The sequence below is a fragment of the Epinephelus fuscoguttatus genome, linkage group LG16 (genome assembly GCF_011397635.1).
Source record: "Epinephelus fuscoguttatus linkage group LG16, E.fuscoguttatus.final_Chr_v1".
NCBI lineage: Eukaryota > Metazoa > Chordata > Actinopteri > Perciformes > Serranidae > Epinephelus > Epinephelus fuscoguttatus.
This window is the reverse complement of record NC_064767.1, coordinates 42224613-42248934: the sequence shown is the minus strand read 5'-3', so window position 1 is coordinate 42248934 and position 24322 is coordinate 42224613. Positions and strand designations below refer to the sequence as shown.

General features: G+C 41.0%; 2 protein-coding genes across 2 annotated transcripts in view; one reads left to right on the top strand and one right to left on the bottom strand.

Annotated features, from left to right (window-relative positions):
• fbxo28 (F-box protein 28) overlaps positions 1-24322 on the top strand; it is a 54404-nt gene that overhangs the window by 9136 nt on the left and 20946 nt on the right. Inside the window, exons 3-4 of the mRNA XM_049601240.1 lie at positions 1775-1913; positions 16545-16740. Of these exons, the coding sequence (XP_049457197.1) occupies positions 1775-1913; positions 16545-16740 (335 nt within the window). The remainder of the gene's footprint in view (positions 1-1774; positions 1914-16544; positions 16741-24322) is intronic.
• LOC125903964 (uncharacterized) lies at positions 1942-13082 on the bottom strand. Its single transcript, XM_049601195.1, has 2 exons — positions 7023-13082; positions 1942-6804 (listed from the first exon to the last, which is right to left on the bottom strand). Exons 1-2 carry the CDS (start codon positions 7584-7586, stop codon positions 5335-5337), a joined length of 2034 nt encoding a protein of 677 aa, XP_049457152.1. The 5' UTR covers positions 7587-13082; the 3' UTR covers positions 1942-5334.

The window sequence follows — 24322 nt, the reverse complement described above, 5'->3', positions numbered from 1 at the left end:
ACTGGCAAGCTGTAGCCAACATGCCGTTCCACAGTGTAATTCTGTAACTGTACAAATATTAACGGTCCAAAAAGTTTATGTGTCACATGTAACAGTTTTCCCTGTTATAGAGAGTTAAGCCCCTTTTACACTGCCAGATTTTTGTCGAATGTTGGGCCGTTTTGCAGGCAAGCTGCGAGCGTTTAGACACACAGAGCCTGGGAGGAGCTGTTGATGATGCCGCACGTGCGAGCCACTGGTGGTGGACTAACAGGAAACAGCTGATAGCAGGTATGAGCAGCTAGTAGCAAGAAGAGAACGCAAACCTGAAAGACACTGTAAAGATGAGCAACTGGGGAGACAAGGAATTGCGCGCCCTTCTTGCCCTCGCAAAAGAAGAGGCCATTAACTGTCAAATGACAGGAACGGTGAAGGACGGGCCAACTTAAGAGAGAATCGCCGAAGGACTGACCAGCTGCAGCTTCCCTCGGAGTATGTCCAACGCTGAGCTACACATTTTGTTACTTGCTCACGCCCCCCACTGCCCTGAAAAAGGCACATTCTGTATGAACAAAAGTAGGCAGGCGGCATTTCGCTGCACTTCCCGATTTTGTTTTTATACTGCCAATGCTGAAAAAAGACTGATTGGGCTTACCTGCAAATTCGCACAATTCCTATTTAAAAAGGGCTTTTGTGTGGGTTATTATTGTTTTGTTCTTAAGTTCTAACCATTAGTAAGAAGGATATGCAGTTGATAGGGTTCCTTTCTCTGATTTGACAATAGCTTTTTATTACCAAAGCACTTTTTCCCATTTACTGACCACTCTGGCAACTGTCTCAGCTATGCAGTGGTATGATAGTATATGAAAAATACATATCATGTGGAAAATCAGTACTGGTATTGTGAATGAACAGGTGTACCGCCCAGCACTATTTCAGATGCATTCAACAAGCTATGTGGGTTGAATGTGTCTTTCAAGGCTTATCACAAAGGGGTCCAATATGTGATACAGGTTCAGAACCAGTGGTATAGAGCAAGTTTGTCTGACTGACCGCTGCCTCAGCTGATGTCATAGTCAGCCTCACCTTAGCTCCAATCTGTGAGCTTTCTGATTACCCTACAATGGCTTTGAACTCTTAGCTTGATTTGAGGCTCTACAGAAACCTTTATGACTATTTTAATTCTGCATGATTGAATTATATATAAATGAGATATTTGATTTCAGCTGCTTATTTACTATCCCAAAAACTGCACTTAACTGCTTTTAAAGTCTGTCTTAACAAATCCAGATTGCACTGAAATGATTGGATTGCTTCAGCTCTCACAGAAAGTTTGTAAAGTCAGGCTGCCTTTAGTCAGGCTGGCAATACATACATGCATCTCAGTTTTTGACCGCATCTGATCAAAAAACTTGTTAGACTTTACAGCAGAATGTAAATGGAACCAGTAAAACAAAATTGAAGAGTCAACTACTTAACCAGATGAGAATGTTTCAGATACCCTCTTAATTCTCACATCTACTCATTAAAGAGAGAATCACAATTCCTCAAATTAGTTTACCCACCTAGTTAAAGCTGATAAGAAGCAAGGGTTGTGACCCTCTTTTCATTAGTAGAACATGAACATGCCCTTCACTGTGATAAAGCTCCAGAAGAAAATTTAAATTGCCCAGAACCAAGGCTACAAGTAAGTTGTGATGCCCAGGTATAAATGATGGGAAACATAACTTGTCATAAAAGTTCTCAGTTAGGGACCTAGGTCTTCACCTGTATGTTCATCACAATTTGTCTCCAGGCGAGAGTCAGAGAGGAGAAACCATTCACTGGCCCGTCACGCTGACATCCTGGCTGCTGTAGAGACACGCCTTTCTCTGCTCAACATGACCTTCATGAAATACGTGGACTCCAACCTCTGCTGCTTCATCCCTGGAAAGGTTAGCTCAGCTGCCTTTGAAACACAAAGCAGCAGCACTGGCAGTGCTTCATTGAAAGACTTCCTTTCAGTACAGAAGGAAGCTTTCATTTTATGCCATGCCACGATGTGATGTCTCAGTTATACTCACAGACATTCCACCCTGAGTTTTAGTCCTGTGTTAAAGATAATAATTCTGTCTCTATCCTGTGAAGAAGTTCTGATCTAAATTTTGATCTAAGGAATGTTTGTGTTTATATCCTCTCACCATGACCATTTCCTACTAATGTACGGTACTCAATTCTACAGTTGTTATATTTGTTACAAACAGAAATGTTGAACACACAACAATGCTATATCATTATAATGCTCTGTACTGGTGATAGCTGTGGCCAGAAACAATGTGTTTTTGAGTTGTGTGTCCATTCATCCCTAACCCTAACCCTAACCCTGTTTGTCTGTCAGTCCGTCCAGTTCTCGTGAATGCAATATCTCAGGAATGCTTTGAGGGATTTTTTTCAAATTTGGCTCAAACCTCAATTTAGGCCCAATCCCAATTCCTATCTTAACCCTCAATCTTAATTTTCAAGCTCAACCCTCAATCTCAGTAGCCCTCAAAACCAAGTGTTAAGGGCTATCTTGTGACTTTAAAATGGGACACCCCTCAAAGGCAAATACGTCTTAAGACTGTCGGGGGCAGCAATATGCCAAAACTCCATCCAGTCTGTCAGTTCAAAGAAGAAGAAATATATGTCATCAGTAGTTGTCGATAAAAAGATGTGATGAGTTTTTTTCCCCCCCCCAACACTTTATTTCAATTCTTGTACAAAACAAGCAGTGACAGACATGAACAGAACAAATATGCCAGGGTTAAGAGGAAAGAGAAAGAAATAAAATAAACAAATAAATAAATAAAAAAAGTTCAGCAGCTCAAACAATTAAATTGTTTACATATTTTCAGAGTCTTTATAGCTTCGGAGTTTGTGGAGTGCTGAATGGTTTCTAAGTATTGCTGCATTTCATTCAGAAAAATATTGAACAAGGATTTTCTGTTACAAAATTTACTCTTATGAATATGGAATTTTGCTAAGATAATAAATAGATTAATGATATAGAATTGTTTTTGTTTTGAAATGCTGACATCATAAAATCCAAACAGCAGATCTTTGTACAGTAGTGAAAATAGAACATAAATGTTGCAACGAATACAGGGTTCCCGCGGGTCCTTTAAAATGTCTTAAATTAAAATTCGGGTAATTAATGTCTTAAATTTACCGTAAATTTGCTGTAGGTATTAAATTTTCAGCCGGTGCGTTAAATGCCGATGGGAAAGCACAGTGGCCCACCGTAAAACATATAATAGTGTGTATTTGTGTGATTAATTTAGTATAGTGCCTATATGGTACGGTGTCTTAAATGAGTCTCCATGATTAATAGCTGTTTTACGGTACGTCTGCTACAGACGCTGACGTCGGGCACACGCATTTCGTGGATATCGAGGTGAGCGGTTGAAGATGCAGAGATGGGGAAATGTAAATTTAACGAGAAGTGGATGGAGGAGGACGTATTTAGAACAGTGTTGGGCAAGTTACATCCAAAATATAATTAAGCAATATCACACTCGAGCTCGTGATGTTGTACTGTGATATCGTCACGGCTGTGATTTGGTCATAGGCACGAGGCCGCAGGCGCAGTGTGATATTGCTTTTATACAACAGTTCAACAGTTAAATAAGCAAGGCTGATTAAGAAATGTTGAAAATGAGGACAAAATAGATAATTTAAGCATTTTATTTGTCTTCCGCCAACAAAAATAGTTCCCTCAGGACTCCGCTGTCACCGTTGCTATGTAACGCAAACATGGTGCGCCAGGCACTTACTCTTCATACACATTTATCTGCACATTTCCATTAATTGTGCAGCCGGTGAAATAAGTCTCTGGTGACTGCATGGTGGACTGTCGCTTCACAGGCACAGCCGACTCTGCCTTCTGACCTGACAGTATGTTGCTTTTCTCCAAGTCATTGAGCTCCGCTGATTAAACACTGACAAACCTGGATGTGTGTTCAGATGGATTCAGCTTCTCCTCTCCCTCATCTTCCTCTGATGACCATTCATAGTTCAATTCAAAACTTATTTTAGGAAATAAATCCATATTTTTGGCTGTTTGACAGTGGATGAATTAATTAAACTACAACGCAACTGCTGACCTAACTGACACTAACCGCCAGTTTTGATTTGATTGTTGATTGCAATCAGCTGTGAAGTGGAGTGATACATACAGAGTGAAATAACCGTGATATTGTACTCCAATATCATCACGGTTTTACTGTCTCTCAACCAATCAGATTGCAGGGCTGGAACTAACTGTTGTATAATACATTATATATTATTAGTTACTGCCATTTGAAAGTAATTAGTTACATTACAATATTACTATCTCTGAATTGTAATGTGTTACACTCCTTTTGCATTACTTTTGAGTTACTTTCAACAAAATAGCCGCAGAAATATATGACTAAGCATTTAAAATGCTAAAATGCAGATTGATGTAGCTGATTATTTACACAGTGGAGGGTGATGTAACATAATGACTGTGAAGGCCCCTAAAGCTACTAACAATTTAATATAATAGGCACAGTAAAGGCTCATGACGCAATACAATAAGTAACAATGACTGTTAGAATCATACAAGCAGACAAAGGATCAAAGTCTGTAAGTTATGATAGAGATGCTGCAAATATTTAAAGTCTTGGCCTATTCATATGAAACGAAATAGAGCTAGAGCCTACTATAACATAACCTATAGCCTTATGATATGACAAACACACAATCTCTTTTTCTTTTAGTTTCTATTGTTTTATTCTCTTTTAATTCAAACAGCACAAAGATGCTATGCACTGAATGGACATAACTTCTGCTTTATGAAAAATCAAAAAGTGCTTTTGGAGGACTAGACCTCAAGGAACATGGCTCAGTCATTTCAGTTCAACAAAAATTAACATGTAATTTAAACATAACCTACAACTGCTAATCAATAAAACACAGGCCAGAGAAACCAGGCAATTTGCCAAAAAAAATGGCTAAAATGTAGGCTACCACAGAAAGGCTGGTAAAACTGCAATCACTTATAGCTAGAACTTTAGCTAAAGCACATATTTCAATACTGAAAATAAAATAAAAGTGCATGGGCCTATTAGACAAATAGGAAATACAGCTCAGTCATTTCACTCCCAACTTCACAAAAAAATGTAAGATTGGATAAATAAATGTACATAAAATTGAAAATAAAAAATGAATGCTTAACAGGAAACCTGTTGCTGCCAAATGGCCTATACGACAGAGTTAGCATGCAGCCTAGAAGGCTTGTAAAGTAAACAGAACTATAAAGGCAGTTATGGCCTGGACATAGCCTACTTGTGGTTCTAGGGTGCGGTGGGGGGACTAGCCTATTCCACCACCCACTTGACTGAAATATCTGTTGAAGCGCATCAGGAGAAGGCACTGAAAACGTCCATCACCAAGACGGTTGCGTTTTGGGGTGAGCACAAGATTCCCAAGACTGAAAAGTCTTTCTACTGGTGCACTGGATGGTGTTGTGGTGTTATAGCAGAGTGCAATTTTTTTAATCCTTGGAAACATGTGCAGGCTTTCCATCACAGGGGCAGAACTGAGATAAGACATTACCTCTGTTTCCACTGACATGGGTGCATCAGCTGTGGCACTGGGCTGTACATCAAAAGAAAAAAAGTCATCCTCGCTGGAGGCAACAGCAGCAGGTTGAGGGGGATCGGGCATCAGGGCTGTAGACTCTTCTGTTAGGGAGCGGCACTCCGTTGTGAGGAGGAACTTGATGGGGTCTCTTCTGGCTTCTTCTTTTACCCAGCGCAGCTTGAACTTTGGCAGCGAGACAGCAGCCAGAAGTGCATCCTTAGAATCAATCATCGCAGCAAATCGAGTTTTGATTGTTCCCACAATAACTTCAGGCAGCCCAGTGGTCATTTGCGATACTTCGAGTGTTGGTTGAACTGTTCCAAAAAAGCAAGTGTCCTCACCCTGTAGGATGTCCAATGCAACTGTGAAAGGCTTCGTAATGTAACAATATTCCTTGAGAAATTGGTATTCCCTGTCATTCATACATTTAATCTGAAGCTGTGTGCATAGGCTATTGATTTCAGTGAGGGGCATTTCTATGACACGGGCATAGGCGTTATAGAATGAGATCCACCGTGTTGCCTTTCTTTCACTGACCTCTTCCAGGCACTCTGATGCGATGGTGGAGCGGCTGGCCCTTGTCCACAGTGCTGAGCATTTAGCTGTAGCACTACGATACACAGCCCTTGATTCTGGATTAGATACCAGCCAATTAACAACCTCATTGTTTGCAGTGAGATTAAGTGTATGAGCTGCACATCTATGGTGGGGAGGCAGTACACATTGTCCGTGCTGCGCATCATTGGCAGTAAGCAGCACACTATGAAGGTCTGTAAACTCCACCTCACCATCGCCCTCCTCCTCCTCCTCCTCCTCCTCCTCCTCCAACTCCACTTGATGCTGCTGATGCTCCTTGAACGCCTTTACAAAGTTGCTCCCATTGTCCGTCACACATGCAGTCACTTTATTGTAGGTCAGTCCATATTGAGAGAAAATGTCTTCTAGCTCTGTTGCAATTGCATCATATGTGTGTCGACCCCTAAATCTTTTACAAGCTATTGCAGCCTTCTTTCGTGCCAAGGTATCTGCATCAATCCAGTGCACAGTGACCCCCATGAAACTTTTGTTGTTGGCACTCCATATGTCTGCTGTTGTTGACACATACTGCTGGGCTTCGAGTGTTTTCTTCAGCTCCTTCTCCATGACAGCATATGCCTTGTCCAAATCTTTGGCGAATGTTATTCTGTCAGGCAGTACATGCTCAAAAATTAAGAAGATAGCTAGATGTTAAACTCATGCTGTGTTTAAATTGGTCAGACTATATTCGGATACCCGTTAAAAAAAAATAAAAAAAATGAACATGAGGTGCACAGGTTCACTTCACCTCAACAGCATGGACTCGCTATTTAGGTTGTTATTTAAAATAATAACAAGGTAGATGGCCGCATGGCCCACTCTCTATGACAATGTTAGCTTACCTTGTCATTGCTGGTGTTCACAGGGATTTTGCTGACAAGCTTTCTGAACGCTGGCGAGTCTACCGTTGATAGGGAGTGCATGTCTTCCACAATATATTCTGCCACCAGTCTCCTCACTTCTCTGGCTTCAAGAACCATGGCAGACCGAGAGAAACTTAACTTTTGTTGCTTTGTCTGTCCCGTATGCTCGTCCTCTTTTTTCTTTCTCTTCTCCGCAGGTGCATCTCTCTCTCTCAGTTTAGTGTTAGCGTGGCACCGGTCCAGGTGTTTCTTTAAGTTACTCGTGCTATTTTTTGACGTCAAGAGTTCCCTCGGTGTCACACACAGATTGCATTTTACAATTATGTTTTTCTCCTTCTCTCTGAGGAACTGAAAATAATGGGTGAATGTCCATCGCGCAAATGTAGAGTCCAGCGTCGTGTCTGTTGTCATCTCAGCCTCAGCGAATTTCAGCAACAGGAAATAACTCTTACTTGCGGCTTTTTTTCCGTTGTCGGAATGTCTCGCGAGTCGCTGTGTTGGAGAATTCTTTAAAAAACAACAGCTAGTCGGGTTATAATGCATTGTAACGCGCGTTACTTAAATTGTAATGGGTAAAATATTACCGAAAATTTATTAGTAATGCGTTGTATTACTGCGTTACAGCAAATAGTAATAATCACTGTAATTGCATTACTTTTGTAACGCGTTACCCTCAACACTGGTTTAAGAGGTGGTTGGCACCGGCAAACAACAACGAGGCAATGTGCACATTTTGTAAGAAGACTTTTTCTTTACGGACCATGGGGCTCAAAGCCGTCGAGTCTCACATAAAAGGAGTAAAGCACCAGCGGCACATGGCAGCAGTTAGCAATAGCAGGGCCAGGCTAATCCCTGCATTGTTTGCAGCGCGACCGAAGGACGTTACAAGTTCAGACGCCACCTTTCAGTTGGCTATGACGAGATTCATTTCACCGCCAGACACCCAAAAGGCAGAGCTACTGTGGGTTCTGCATACTGTGGCAAGGCACAATTTGTTAAGATCTAACGAGGACATATGAGACATCTTTGCCGCCATGTTCCCTGATTCCCAGCTTGCCAAATCATTCACCTGTGGTGAAAATAAAACTGCATATGTCGCCAAATATGGTATCGCTTCATTCATCAAAAAGGAGCTATCGCGCGCAGCGTGAGTGAGAGCCAGGGCTCAACAATAAGGATTGCCCGGGGCAAGTAAAACTCGCGGTCGGGCATGTAAACTAACAACCTCACTTGCCCGATCGGACAAGTTGCTAAAAATAGTAAAAGTTAATGACTAATTGATAAAATAAATGTATTTTAAAACGTGCTCTTCTGCTCTTCTGCTCTGATGCAGGCGCACGGCGGAGTTCCGCCACACACACAGCTGAGCACGGTAGAGCGGCTCGGGCCGCATTTTCCTGACCAAACCTGACCCTGAGCCCGGTGCAGTTTGTCAGCTGACAAAGTTATTGAAATGGACACTGTGTAAATAACCATCAACAGACTGCTGTTATGCACAGACAAACACGCTGCTCGCACAGCAGCTCAGTACGGCACTCATGCAGAGCTTGTGTTGCGTTTAGGCGTTGTCACGTAAATAACAGCACAAAACAGCAGCATGTCAAGTGACTTTTTACTTTATTATTAGTGCTGCACGATTAATCTAATCGTAGTCGCGATGTCAGGCTGTGCGATTACATAACCGCATAAAAGGCTGCGATTTGCGATTTAATGTAGGCTAAATAAATGTTAACGTGTGTGCCTGTGAACGTGACTGCCTCTCCTGTAGTGTGTGGAGTTTGTTGACATCACGCCCACAAGCTATCCTGGTGCGTGCAGCCGGCGTGCAGCAGTGACCAACACAGACGCTGAAGAGGAGCATGAGCTCGACCATGAACAGGCTGAGTTGGTGGCGAAAAAAACGCCTGTTACATGGCGGTACTTTGGATTTAGGTACGGCGACGTTGAACAGAAAGACGTGTTGTTTAAGTGTAAAAGTTAAAGTCGCCACGTCCCGGGGCAACACGACCAATCTATATCAACACTTGAGACAGCACACGGAAAAGTAGGAATAGTGCATGCAAGAGAAAGCCGAGCCGTGTAACGTTCAAGACAAAGAGACAACTGAAAGTCGTCAGAGCCTCATAAAACAACATCCAAGCACAGTTAAGCAAACATTTGTAAGTGTCACAGGGAAATCACGGACTCCTTAACAAATGAAAAATTGAGCAATTTTGCTCTGTTTCGGCCCACATGACATGCTGCTGCCATACAGGCTAATTTTCATCTGCAGATGTGCTGCACCCCTGTGTGAGCAGCGTGTTTGACTGTGCTCAGTCTGTTGATGGGCATTGACACACTGTCTGTCCATAACAATAACTATGTCAGGTCAGTGCCCCCCTAATATAATGTAGGGGAAACATTGAATCAAGCAAAAAAGACTCATGATACCATTTATTTATTACATTTTATTGTAATTATATTGTAATCGCAATCGCAATAGTGTCCACCATAATCGCAATCTCACATTTTTATCAAATCATGCAGCACTATTTATTACATTAAATAAAATTGTATGTTCCTAAATCTTGAGACACCTCATATGTAAGCTAGACAGACATTTCACCTGCTCATTACTGTGCACACATGTACTGTATGTACTTAGTCCTAAAGAGCCCTTCTGGTGCCAGTAGATACATAGAAGCATCCCAGCAGGCTGTGCTTTGCAAGCATACAAAAAAGTTTCACACGTGAAAATTATTTTTCATGCGTGTGCTTCACCTCCGCTGCTACAACTCCTTCCTAGGGGAAACACTGCTGTGTGCGTTTTGTGCAACAGGTGGATGTGGTAGTCTACTGGTAGAGTAGAGAGAGAGCTAAGTAGCGTTGAAGTACAGTAGAGCAGTGCAGAGAGATGGAAGCAAAGTATATTAAACCTGGTGTTAATACAGCAGAACTGGAGAGAGGGGTGAAAAATAAATAGAGGTGGGCATGGCTCAAGTAGGGCGCAAAATTATAGACGGAGAACGATGGACAAATTTTTCACTTTAAGCCCTGACACTGTCATTTTTGTGTAGGAATTAAGCTACAATGCATGACGTATGTTGTTTTAATTAATAAATACAGTGTGAATAAAGATTACATAACATAAAAATAACTGCAGTCTTTGTTATTTGATAGCCGCTTAAATTAAACAATTTTTATAGGGCAAGTAAAAACTGACTTCGGGCAAGTAGATCTCTGACCAACTTGCCCGACCGGGCTAGAGGAAAAAAAAAACCTTAGCGTTGAACCCTGGAAGCCATAAGTTGTCATGGTTGACAAAAGCATGAATGAAACGACAAAGAGCAAACAAATGGACCTTCATTTGCGGTTCTGGACTACTGATGTGACTGGCACACATCATGTCATCTCCGTTACTAAGGGTCGGAGTTCATGGGTCACTCCAGAGCCGAGGACATCTTGGGTCATTTCAGTGTAAGTAACCTTATGATTGTGTTTGAAATCACATATATTATTCATACTAAAAGTCCATTCTCACTGAGGGCGAATATTCGTGTGGATTATTCTCGCGGAAAAATATAAACGTTGATTTTATGGGTTCTTATGGAAGTTTGCACACCGGGGCGGAACTTTCATGTGGTGAAAAAAGTTTCCGCCCAGACTTTGATCCCCCGTGGAATTCGCTGGCGGAACTACACTCTGGGCCAATGGTTTGTTTATAGTCGCGTAGACCCGGGAGAGTCCGAAATGCAGTCAGGCAGGACAGTATGGGAGAAGGGTTGATAAACACAGCACCCCGTCCTTTTTGATAAAAGATGGGATGATTTTATGAACAATGAATTAAAGGACGTCTGGCAGTCCTTTGTCCAGCTTGGTGGCTGCGGTGAGAGTGGTAAGTGCTAAAGAAAGTTGATGTTGACACTTGTTAAATGTTAGCTTGCTAACTCGATGCTGCTGCTGCTACTCTCGTCCATGTTCACCCACACCCGTTCACGCAGCGCGGACTTGGAACACAACAACGTGAAGTTTCGCACCGCGTCCGTACCGCGCCTGTGTGTATGGTTTGAGCACGGAAAAGCTTTGCGCAAATATTCCGTTTCGCATTTCCGTATCGCGGCAGTGAGAATGACCCTTAAGTATGGTGTAAAATTGAGCAACGTTAATGCAATCCAAAGCTCTTATACTAGCGGTGTAAACACCAACACTTCCCTGGTGCTCAGTGCACTCCGGACAGAGTCGGCAGAGGACTGGTTATGTACTATATTTAGGTCACAGGTCTATGGTCACTTTGACAATCTAACAGGTAACAACACATTAGTTCAGAGTTTAAGGGGTGTAACTGTTGGTAGATGTGGTTTATTATGTGTAAATATGCCGAATTGTGGTTTTATGGGTTATTGTTGTTGACGGTTGGGCAAATCTAGCAGCTAATGTAGTCTGTCACTTGTTGCCACAGCAACAGTAAACATTCACGTAAGGGTTAATGAGCTGTAAATAGAGATATAGAATCAAGCTATGTTGTAAATACACATTAGATATGTTGTATTTTAGCACAAAATACATGATTTTACCAGTTAGTAAACCTATAGAAAATCATTAGTTTGCAAAATTTACCATAAAATTTATAGGCCACGCACACAGAAAGACCACAGTGACCATAGACTGACTTGAATAGAGCACATAAGCAGTACTGTTACTATCCGCATAAAGTCAATAAATTGATATTTATATATTATTTTTGGGTCTTAAATTATGTTCTTTGAGGTCTTAAAAAGGTCTTAAAAAGCATTAAATTTTACTTTTAAAATGGTGCAAGAACCCTGGAATATACTCGACAAAATCTTTCCAAAAAGTGACAGTATAGGGGCAGCAAAACAAATGTACAGTTACCAAACAATAATCTTCGACAATGCCGTCTGCAGCTGTGCTGACTTCATATTGAAACAGAATGCTTGATCACTAGGGGAACAGTTGCCGTTGTGACCGAGAGTTATGTTATGAATATGAACAGTTCACAAGTTACAAATTACTCACTCCCATAGTTTTTTGGAGCCTGCTTGCTTTTTGTAAACTTGTCTTCATTGGTGGCCCTGAAATGAATCAGGGCTTGTGTTTTGTCTGGTGGCCCTGAAATGGAACAGAGATAACAACATTACTTTCTTTTATTTTTTTGGGCTACCTGTCAGATATTCGTTAAGTTATTAGTTTAGTTTCATGTAGTATTGCAAGTATTATCACAATGAATACTGTAGTCAACATCCAGCAGAACTGGTGAGGATGTTTACACGGTCACACAAGTGTTATCTGGTGACTTTCATCCACGTTAACGTTTCACTCTTTGGGTTATAAGTTGATATTCAGCCAAATAACCTGTACCACAACAACCGACGTAACTTATTCAGCGGAAAGTCACCAGATAATACGATCACTAACGTTAACCTGCAGCTGTAACGATACCAGCTGCAGACTCTACGGCTACAGGAGATGACACCGTCCGGTCATCTTACAAAAATGTCGATGCAAACATTTCACGTATATTAAAACAACTTAACAACTATATTATCACTGAGAAAAATTTTGTAACTGAATGACAGCATACTCGGTTATCAGAGAATCGAGGTTACGTGCGGTGGGGCAGGCAAGCCATCGCCCGTGACCAAAAATACGTGTGTTATGCTACAAAGAGGTCTATAGTCCATAAAATGATGTTAAGCTAAGATAATGCAATGGTTATCATAATTTTAAAACAACAATTAACGAGGAAAATACTCACATTGATAACTCTGCTTCCTTACGCTTGTCGCCGCCATCTTGCATTGACTGAATCGTCTGTACTCGGCCGGGTTCGGCTGAGCTCGGCGGATGATACGCAAAGGATTCTGGGATAGCACTTATTGCCAAGGGTGGTCCTGGAAAATCTTAAAAGTGAGGGCCATACAGCCCTTATTCTTGACCCTCAACTCAACACTCTGAGAATCGGGACAGCACTAGCACTTCGCGGGAGCGCGGATTTTTGAGAATGAGGGTTAAGATTGAGGGTTAAGATAGGAATTGGGATTGGGCCTTAGACTTAACTCCAAAATCTGGTTAGATTTTAGGGGTCAAAGGTCACTGTCATCTTGTTTGTGTCATCAAGAACAGCTCACAATTATTCATTTTTTTCCCTTCAAATTTTGGCACAAATGTTCACTGATGGTTGAAGGTCAAAGGTCAAGGTCACTGTGACCTTACAAAAAATGTTTGGACAGAACTCAAGAATCCATACAGTAATTCTGACAAAATTTCACACAAATGTCTAATAGGATTGAATGTTAAAGTGATGGCATTTTGTATCCAAAAGGTCAAAGGTCAGCTTCACTGTGACATCATAATGTTCTGCAAAAACACTTTTCTGGCTATTACTCAGTGTCATATCTCAGGAACAGGGGAGGAGACATTTGGTCAGATGCTTGATGGTGACACTAATCTTGGGTGTCCACCTTGAAACTGTGCTGATTGTATAAATCTTCTGTGATGTGGGGAACAGTGTGTGTGAAGTATCCATGTTTTCACAGACATGGATGTAAACTGTAAGAAAAACTTGACTGGTGCATGTAGGCATACGACCACGGGGCAGTAATACTAGTTTAAATAGGGAAATTGAATTTTAGCCCATTTTAATATAAGTGAAATGAGAGAGAATTATTTTCACCAAACATTATGACTGGAGAGTTACAAGTTACAATGTGTAATTTACGTGGTTGTTTATTAGCAAATATAAACTATTGCTTTCATAAATATATATTTGCTAAAGTGTAATGTAATTCACATAAAAAGGGAAGCTTTCTCATAGGCTTAGAATGATTTCTCTATATATACACAGGCAGGGCGCGGTATGCTGGAGGCTGCCTTCTTGCGTCGCCATATTAGAATACAGTGGCTGAAAGGGATATACGCTCTTCGCTTTTCGCGTTTACCTAGAACTTGCCGTCACTGGAGACAGAGACAGTGAAGCTCAATCCGGGGTGCTTCTGCGTGAACCTGCTTTGTACTTTTATGATTCTGTCACACTTTAAATGGAGGACCACACATATGTTTTGCCCCGTAAGAGGGAAACCATGCCACCAAATAAAAGAAAAAGATCAGATAAGCGAGGACAGGACAAAATGCGAGTGAATATCGGCGTTTCTTATTCCAGGTGGAAAAAACTCCTGTGGAAGAACACTGTGGGGAACACATATATTATAATTGTACCAACCTATATTTGCCGCACTGTGCCGTGACTATCACATAAAACGTGTTATTTTACCATTACTGTGCTAATGTTTGCCAAAACAATTAGAAATAAAACACTCCTAACATAACATTATATCTCACAGATAACCTATATCTCACTGGTAAGCTATAACATATCGTAGCGCCCGCCAGGAAAGGATGACGCAGTTATTCGGCAAACCACCGTTTATTACTGAACAGTACAGGTTACTGTTGGCCGTAACTACGCCAAAATGACCAACAAACAAGAACTTAGCTGTAACTCCAACTGTGCACTCCTGCTCTCTCCTCCAGCTCGCTCATACACACACCAGCACCCGCACTCACACAGCTCTCATCCCCGTCACACTCGCCCCCCGCCCCCCTGCCTATACTCATTCAATCTCAAACATGCCATTAACTCACAGAACATTGACATTATAACAGAACATTTACTGCAGGGTCGCTACAATGTCGTAACATGGTTTAGATTCCTAAATAAATATTCACCTAGATAGGCCTACTCCTGAAAAACCTGAAAAACTTGTGGATGATGCCATCTGTCTGCGCAAGGCTTTCTGTCCTACGAGGCCACTGTCACTTACCCGACGGGAAGGGTGAGGGGGTGAAGCGAGTGAGCGCGAGTGAGCCCTGCAATCTAGAATTTGACCACTGACATCAGGAAAATCTGTTGAAGTCTGACATATTTAAATATGTCGGACTTCAACAGATTTTCCCGGACAAAAATCCTTTATTACCTGATAACAGAAACCCCTGGGTAAGTGTTTGTAAAAAACAAAACAACAAAAAAAACTGCCAAGTGTCTTCTTCACCACTGTTTGGGGTCTGTGTTGGAGTTTTTCCACACACACACACACACACACAAACGCGTGCACACATACACACACACACACACACACACACACACACACAACACTATCAGATGTGTTTGTGTGTGTGTGTGTAGAAACCACAGGAAGAGCAACTGAGGAGGGATCCCTCTTCCAGGATGGACAGATGAGCAATAGATGTTGTACAGAACAGATCAACATAATAAATTAACAGTAAACCATATGACACAATGAGAGAGAGAGAGACAGAGAGAGATGCAGGACAGACGGTAATGACAGTAGCTTACAACAACATTAATGAAAGTAATAATATTATAAGTAATAATATATTTGATAGTATACATGTGTGACAATAATCATATGTGTATAATAACAGAAGTATGACTAATGATAGCAGCAGCAGGAGGTCAGACTTAATGGACTGTGCAAAATAGGAAAGGGGGGCTGTGGAACAGAGTGAGGAGTCTGATGTGGTGTTTTAAGTTGATTAAAATTATGAAGCATCTGATAGGTTTACAAAATACTTTGGTAGAATTTTGAGATCAAGACTTATTGTGTTGTACTCGGGCTTGAATTGATCAACTACTGATCAATATGTAAATAATTTGCTTTAAATATCTCTCTGCCCTCTTCTTTCAGTTTGTAGTCAATATAGTAACTCATTATCTCAATGAAAGTTACTAAAACAAATGTATGTAAACACAAAAAGGCAATTTATTATTTTAGCTGCTAAAAAATATGCTTGACCAGTGTTTTTTTGTCGACCAGTCCATTTGGCTGAAGTGTCACAAAAGCCCCTTTTCCAGGAACTTTTATTATCAGGAATTTATTTACCTGGTTAAAAGAATTCCTGGTAATCTGTGTTGTTTGCGTTTCCATTGCACCTCACAAAGTTCCGGAAAATTTATTTAAATCAGGCTCATGACGTAGATGATTCGGCGTGAGCCCTGTATTTGGCTCCGCCAGCTTATTGGCTGGTAACATAGTGCTGGTGTAGAGAGTTGGGGCTATTTGTCTCAGCCAGCAGCTAAGTTTAAAAGTATTTTAAGGTAAATGTCAAACTAAGTTAGTCTACATACAGACAGCTGTCATTTGAACTTATTGCAAGTGTGTGTTCCACCAATCAGCGTTCTTCAGCAAACAGCCCTGCCCCTCAAGAATTCCAGGTAATATGAAAAGTCCTACCCCCCTACCAGATACTTTCTTCAGGGAAAGTTTGGGATTGAGAGAAAAAAAATTTCCCTCAGGCAATTTCGGTGTAAACGCGGCGAGGCTTTTCAAAATCTTCGGTAAATGATAAAAGTTCCTGCGGTGAAAAAGGGGCTAATGTTAATTTCAGACACTGGTCTTTTTAGTATTGTTTCAGTTGTTTGAGTTGTGTTTTTTCTGGTTTCCTGTCTTGTTTGCAATGTCACATGCTGTTGTGTTTTGTCAGGTGATAGATGAGATTTACCGCGTGCTACGCTATGTGAACTCCACTAGAGCCCCCCAGCGAGCTCATGAGGTGCTGCAGGAGTTGAGGGATATCTCCTCCATGGCCATGGAGTACTTTGATGAGAAGATTGTACCCATCCTGAAGAAGAAGCTCCCGGGAGCCGACCTGTCCGGCCGCCTCATTGGCTCTACACCAGGTAATGGACATGTGTCTCTCCTGGCTCATAAAGTTAGAGTTCAAATAAAAATTTACCAGAGCAGCTCTCATCACTTCTGTTCTCTATGAAACAATCACATTATGTAATAAAAAATGGCAGATATTGCGCTTTGAATCAAGATTTAAATAGGAAAAAATAATTGTGACAGAACGTAGATGAACATGAATGGTCCAAAGCTTGATCGTGAAATCAAAGTTTTGACACTGATGATTGGATATTAAATGCCTATTCAGCACTTGATGCTTATTTATACATTTGACATTGGTTCCAATATAAATAACTAGGGTGGCCTCTTGAAAGCTGGAAATTCGAATTGTCGGTCGGAGACCCCCCAGTCAACTGAGACTGCTTCAAGTTGAGTAGTCTTTCTTATGCCTCCGCACCGGCAATAGCTGAGGCCAAAGGCAGTATGTTTTCGGGTTGTCCATCTGTCTCTACATATGTACGTAGCCCATGATATCTGAAGAAAGCCTCAAAAGAATATCTTCAAATTTGGCACAAATGTCCACTTGGATTCAAGGATGAATTGATAAGATTTTGGTGGTCAAAGGTCAAGGTCATTATGACCTTGCATCTGTCTTATTCTTGTGAACAAGATATCTCAAGTACACCTTCAGGGAATTTCTTTAAATTTGACACAAACGTCCACTTGGACTGAAGAATAAATTGATTAGAATTTTGTGGTCAAAGGTCAAATTTAGCATGAGCCCCCAAATATGTTTTTGGCCATAACTCTAATGCTAATTATGACAAAATTTCACACAAATGTCTAGTGAGATAAGATAATGAAGTGATGACATTTTATATCCCAAAACTCAAAGGTCAGTTTTAATGCTCTGCAGAAAACACTACAGAGGGGAGACATTTGGTCAGATACTGAATTGGTGATACTCATTTTGGGTGCCCACCTTGAAACTGTGCTGATTGTATGGATCTTCTGTGCTGCTGGGGGGACAAAGTTTGTGAAGCATGCATGTTTTCACACAGACATAGATAGAAACTGTAAGAGAAACTTGACTGATGGGTGGAGGCATACAGCCATGGGGCAGTAGTTCTAGTTTTTTGCTTGTCAGCGTGCTGTGCAGTGTACTTCTTGGGATGTTTTGGTCCCCAGATTTTGCTGCGGAGTGAGCCCTCTTGACTTTCACACTATTCTTGGTAAAGATAGCAGTGGCACATAAAAGAAACTTTCCACTGTAGGGCTCTGAGATAACATTATCTTCTTTCTTCTGCTTGAAAGTAAATTTACAGCTCACAGATACTTAATTCCACCCTTCTCTTCCGGCTTTCTTACAGTGCAGACGCTCTGCTGCTTGCGCTCCGCTTTGCTTACATTCTTTTGTGGATATACTTGTTTTTTCCTGGTAAAAGCTACAGAAAGTAGATCCTGGATACTTATAAAGCATTGGTACCTTAATTTGTGAGAGATACAGAGGACTACTGCCATATTTTCACCACTTTCACAACTTTAGTACTGTGTGAGCAGGGCTGAGGCACAGTGCAAGCCTGAGTGGAGCCGACTTGTGAAGCAACCTGTAGCAACTTAGCTTGGTTTGCTAAGCCAATGGCTACATCCAGCCCTCCCGATGAAAACCAGCAACTTGTTAAGAAAGACAGGATCATTGCCAACCTCAAGGAAGACATCCGAAGGCTGTCAGCGAAACTCAAGTCCCAATCTGAGCTGCTGACAAACACCCTGGACGTGGCTCACGAGCAGTCTCTACAGATCGCCTCGTTAAAAGCTGCTCTTCAGGACACAGTAGCCTGGGATCCTACCTCCTCTCCTCCGCAGCCCAGCAGTTCAACGTTCCATCGTAAGCCGCAATGGTCGGAGGTGGTGTTACGGAGCAAAAAAGGACCTCGCTCGGCGTCGGTCTCTCATCCCACCTCAGCCTTTCCAACAGATTTGAGCCTCTGTCATCGCGGGTCGAAGTGCCGGACTCTGATGAGCTCAAGGATGATGCAGCCCGTCCCACGTCTCCCCAGTCCGGGAGTCATCCTCTGCCAGCAGCTCCCCTCCCGGCAGCTCTCCTCCCGGCTAACAGCTGGCAGCCTCCCCGCGCGGACAGCTCTGTGTCCCCCCTCGCACACACCACGGAAACAGAGCGGCAACAGAAGAAACAGAGTTGCTTAACTCATAAAGGTGAGACTATGAAACTGAGCAATAACAAAGTTAACGGGTCACTAGCCAGTGCCAGGCCAAGAGCCAGAGAGCATTCTGCCAAAAACAAAGCTAAGAGGATAGACACTATTCTGATTGGGGATTTTATAACGAGGCAGGTGGAAATGGCCAGGACTGAAAATCTCACTGTGAATAACACATCAGTCAGAGAGGTGGCAGCTATGCTACCAGACATTATGTCTACACGGCCACATATTAAGATTGTTATTCATGCTGGCTCATTTGACATCGTCACAAATAAATCTGGATCTGAGACCCTAAAGAAAGACTTTTTGTTTTTATTGGAAACACTTAAAAAACTTCACTCAGAAGTGTCTTTCATCTCTGGACCTATCCCAACACTCGGCAGAGGTTGCGAGTTCTTCAGCAGACTCCTTGGCTTAAGCACCTGGCTGTCATCAGCCTGCCTCGAGCAACAGGTTGGATTTATTGACAATTTTAATATTTTTTGGAACATAAAAAGCCGCTTCATGTCAGATGGGATTCACCCAAACAACCTTGGCTCCAGATATCTTGGCTGCAACATACGTCACACCATCGAGTCATCTTATCAGAACATATATGCACTGATAAGCAGGAAGGTCAGCACACAGGGAGCAGACAGACAGACAATTACTGCTCCAAAAACAACAACCGCCTCCCATGATGATGACGTCACGGTCTGTGACTCTGTCCTCCACATTACAAGAAACCTGCAGAGATTGTCTCTGTCCCAGCAAGAATGTCAAGAAAAGAAGAGATAGGACAGTCACCATGCTGCTTTTCCCCTTATGCCGGCAATTTCATTCAGCCGGCGGCATGGCGAAAATAAAAACAACTGCAGAAAATCAAGGACAGTCAACCCATCAAATCTGATATGTATCTCATGTCAAACACAGTCTGTCTCTAAACTTATGCCAGATAACGTTTCACAAATAGCACTTCTAAATATCAGGTTTCTGGCTGGCAAATCCTTCTTAATCAATGATTTTATTAACAAGCACAAACTTGATTTTATGTTTTTAACTGAAACTTGGCTAGGTCAGGAAAATAGTGCAGCAGTTTTAATTGAGACAGCCCCTCCAAATTTTAGTTTTAGTGAAGCAAGAATACATAAGAGAGGAGGCGGAGTTGCCACTCTGTTCAAGGACAGCTTCCAGTGTAAGCAAATGTTTTATGGTCAGTTTGACTCCTTTGAATATGTTGCCACTCAGTTAAAATCCTCCTGTCGAGCAATTTTAGTGACCATCTACAGACCCCCCAAATATAATGCAAGGTTTTTTGATGAGTTTGCCAAATTGCTGTCTATTGTGTGCAAGGATTTTGACTGTGTTGTTTTAGTGGGAGATTTTAACATTCATGATAATCTTACAGATGGGTGTGCTAAGGAACTGTTAAATATTCTGGGCTTTGGGCTTTCTCAGCATGTCACAGAACTAACACATAACAGAGGACACATATTAGATCTAATTATTTCCAAAGGTCTTAATATCTCTGAGGTTGTGGTGAACGATGTCGCTTTATCTGACCATTACTGTGTTTCATTCAAAATGACCATCCTTGCTAATCCTATGAAAAGTGAAGCAGAGGTCATCAGAAAGCGTTATATAAATGATAACACCTGTGCATTATTCACCCAGGGTTTTACACCATCACAAACCCTGCCCTCAGCTCTAGTTGATGACCTTGTAAGCAGTTTTAGTTCCAATGTTATGACTGTTATTGATTCTATCTCCCCAATTAAGACCAAAGTTATGTCAGGTAGGAAAAAGGGACCCTGGAGAAACGCCACACTGGTTAAAGAATACAAAAGAGTATGTAGACAAGCTGAACGCAGGTGGCGATAAAAACAAACTCCAGGTATATTACGACATTTATAAAGAGAGTCTTCACAACTATAACCAGGAACTGAAGAATGCAAGGCAATCATATTTTTCAGAGATTATCAATAGAAACAGTAATAATGCCTGCACACTTTTTCTGTAGTGGACAGACTGACCAACCCCACAGCATCACTCCCTCCTGAACTACTGTCTAACAAGTCATGTAATGACTTTGCAGCCTTCTTCACAAACAAAATATTACAGATAAGACAGGCAGTGTGCAGCTCCAGTCAGTGTCAGAAATTAGCAAGGGCCACGGGCCATTTGGCCTGCAATTTATCCAAGAATGCCCCCAAAAGCCTTGTTCCGGGGGCCAGAATTGCCCCCAAGTTTTCGAAACAACTATATGTATTTATATTTTTAACGGTATTACAATCTGACATTAAAGTATAATTTTATTATCATTAAATTAATTTACCGTCACATCTACAACTCATTTTCCAGACATAATCAACGAGATTGCACTGATTACGTGAGAGTAATCTGACAGAGAAGGGGAGGGGGCTTTGCTGTACCATAAGTATAAATTAACCATTTCTTGGGTGATCTGTGTCTACACAATGACAAATTAATGAAAAATTAAGGTAGAATGAATGTTAAATTTTAAATTAACTTACTTCCAGGATTGCATCTAAGGAATTTATAGTAATTTGGCCTTTTTAACAGTAAAAGTAACTGTAATGTGGTGAAACATTAGTACTGCTATCAGTAGATTAATGGTTAAATCATCACATTTAAACTGGTTGAATTATAGGAAATCTGAGTGATATTTTGCAACCATAACTTTATGTAACCCATTATTTGTTTAATTTATAGTGGTTTCTACTGAAGAGTGAAGACACTATCTTAGTTGATTTTGCTTTTCATGCGCTTATTGTTAGAACATAATTACAATTTTTTGATGGCCCCCAAACATTTTGAAAATGCCCCCATTTTTTAGACCGTGGGGGCCAGAATTGCCCCCAAAATATTTTGTTAATTTCATACCCTTGCTCCAGCACAGGAATGATAACACTTGTGCCTTCCTGTCCTCCGGTTAATCTAGGACATTTTAGCCTCCTAGATTACACAGCTCTAACAGAAACGGTTTCAAAATTAAAGCCCACAACATGCTGCCTTGATATTCTGCCTTCAAACTTTTTTAAAACCATTTTTAACTGCATAGCTCCAGATGTACTGCAGATAATAAATACTTCTCTTAAAGCAGGCCAGTTTCCCCAGGCCTTGAAAACTGCAGTAATAAAACCTCTCCTAAAAAAAATAAATCTGGACGCCACAACAATTAGTAACTATAGGCCAATATCAAATCTGCCATTTTTAGGGAAAATCATTGAAAGGGTTGTCTTTCAGCAAATCCATACTTTTATGATGCAAAACAATCTTTTTAACACATTTCAGTCTGGATTTCGGCCACATCACAGCACTGAGACTGTACTTATCAAAGTCTTAAATGATATTCATCAGAATAATGATGCATGCAAATCCTCTGTCCTGGTATACTAGATCTCAGTGCTGCATTTGGTACAGTTGATCATAATATACTACTTAGCAGATTGGAAAAATGGGTGGGACTCACCGGCACTGTGCTACAATGGTTCAAATCTTACTTACAAGATAGGGACTTTTTTGTGTCAATTGGTAACCATGGCTTATTTACAGGCCTTAATAAAAAATCAATCAGACAGCTGCAGCTGATTCAGAGCGCTGCCGCCAGAGTCCTTACAAACACCAGCAAACTGGACCATATTACACCAGTCATTAAATCGCTAGACTGGCTTCCTGTGAGTTAAAGAATAGATTTTAAAATTTTACTGCTGGTCTACAAAGCCCTAAATAGTCTCGGACCAAAATACATGCTTGATCTACTGGTTCCCTATGAAGCATCCAGATCCCTTAGGTCATCTGGAACAGGTTTGTTGTGTGTTCCAAGAACAAGAACCAAGCAAGGTGAGGCAAAGTCAGGGCTAAAAACACTATTGTTTACTGAAGCGATTAGCGATTTAGATTAAATACTTGCCTGCTGTATTCTACTGCCCGTATTTTATAACTACACACTGCTGATTTATGCCTTTTATTATTCTACTTCTTTTATTAGCGATTAGCTAATTAGCGATTAGCGATTTAGATTAAATACTTGCCTGCTGTATTCTACTGCCCGTACTTTATAACTACACACTGCTGATTTATGCCTTTTATTATTCTACTTCTTTTCTTATCCTGACTGTTCAATGTATTGAGCCTGTTTTTTATTTTATATTACTGTATTTTATTATTATCACTATCATTCTCAATTTCTATTTCCCTTTTTAATCGACTGTTTTTATTGTTTTAAATTGTGTCTTGTTGCTTTTAATGTCTCTGTAAAGCACTTTAAATTACCTTGTGTTGAATTTTGCTGTACAAATAAACTTGCCTTGCCTTGCCTTGCCTTAATACAACGCAGACTCTGGCTTTTGTTTGATATCTTGTGTCGGAAAAAAATATTGTTGCACATTTCCAACCTGTTGTTAACATCATTAGCTTGTTTACGATATTACTCAAATGTTGCTGTCACACTGAATTTCCCACGGAACCCACTCAAACTTTGAAACTTTATATTGTGAAACAAAAAAATGTTGTAAATTGTATTTAACGGCTGAATCTGATTTGAGTGACATAATTCGGAGACGGGTACAGCCCTACAAATAACTAAAGTAGGGACAGTAGCTTTAGACAGTTTTCAGATCCCTTCATTTTTTGCACACTTTATTGTGTTGTAGGTTTAATTTCAAATAGATAAAATTGCAGTTTTGCCCACCAATATGCATACAGTACAGGCCAAAAGTTTGGACACACCTTCTCATTCAATGCGTTTTCTTTATTTTCATGACTATTTACATTGTAGATTCTCACTGAAGGCATCAAAACTATGAATGAACACATGTGGAGTTATGTACTTAACAAAAAAAGGTGAAATAACTGAAAACATGTTTTATATTCTACTTTCTTCAAAATAACCTCCCTTTGCTCTGATTACTGCTTTGCACACTCTTGGCATTCTCTCGATGAGCTTCAAGAGGTAGTCACCTGAAATGGTTTCCACTTCACAGGTGTGCCTTATCAGGGTTAATTAGTGGAATTTCTTGCTTTATCAATGGGGTTGGGACCATCAGTTGTGTTGTGCAGAAGTCAGGTTAATACACAGCCGACAGCCCTATTGGACAACTGTTAAAATTCATATTATGGCAAGAACCAATCAGCTAATTGAAGAAAAATGAGTGGCCATCATTACTTTAAGAAATGAAGGTCAGTCAGTCCGGAAAATTGCAAAAACTTTAAATGTGTCCCCAAGTGGAGTCGCAAAAACCATCAAGCGCTACAACGAAACTGGCACACATGAGGACCGACCCAGGAAAGGAAGACCAAGAGTCACCTCTGCTTCTGAGGATAAGTTCATCCGAAATACCAGCCTCAGAAATCGCAAGTTAACAGCAGCTCAGATCAGAGACCAGATGAATGCCACACAGAGTTCTAGCAG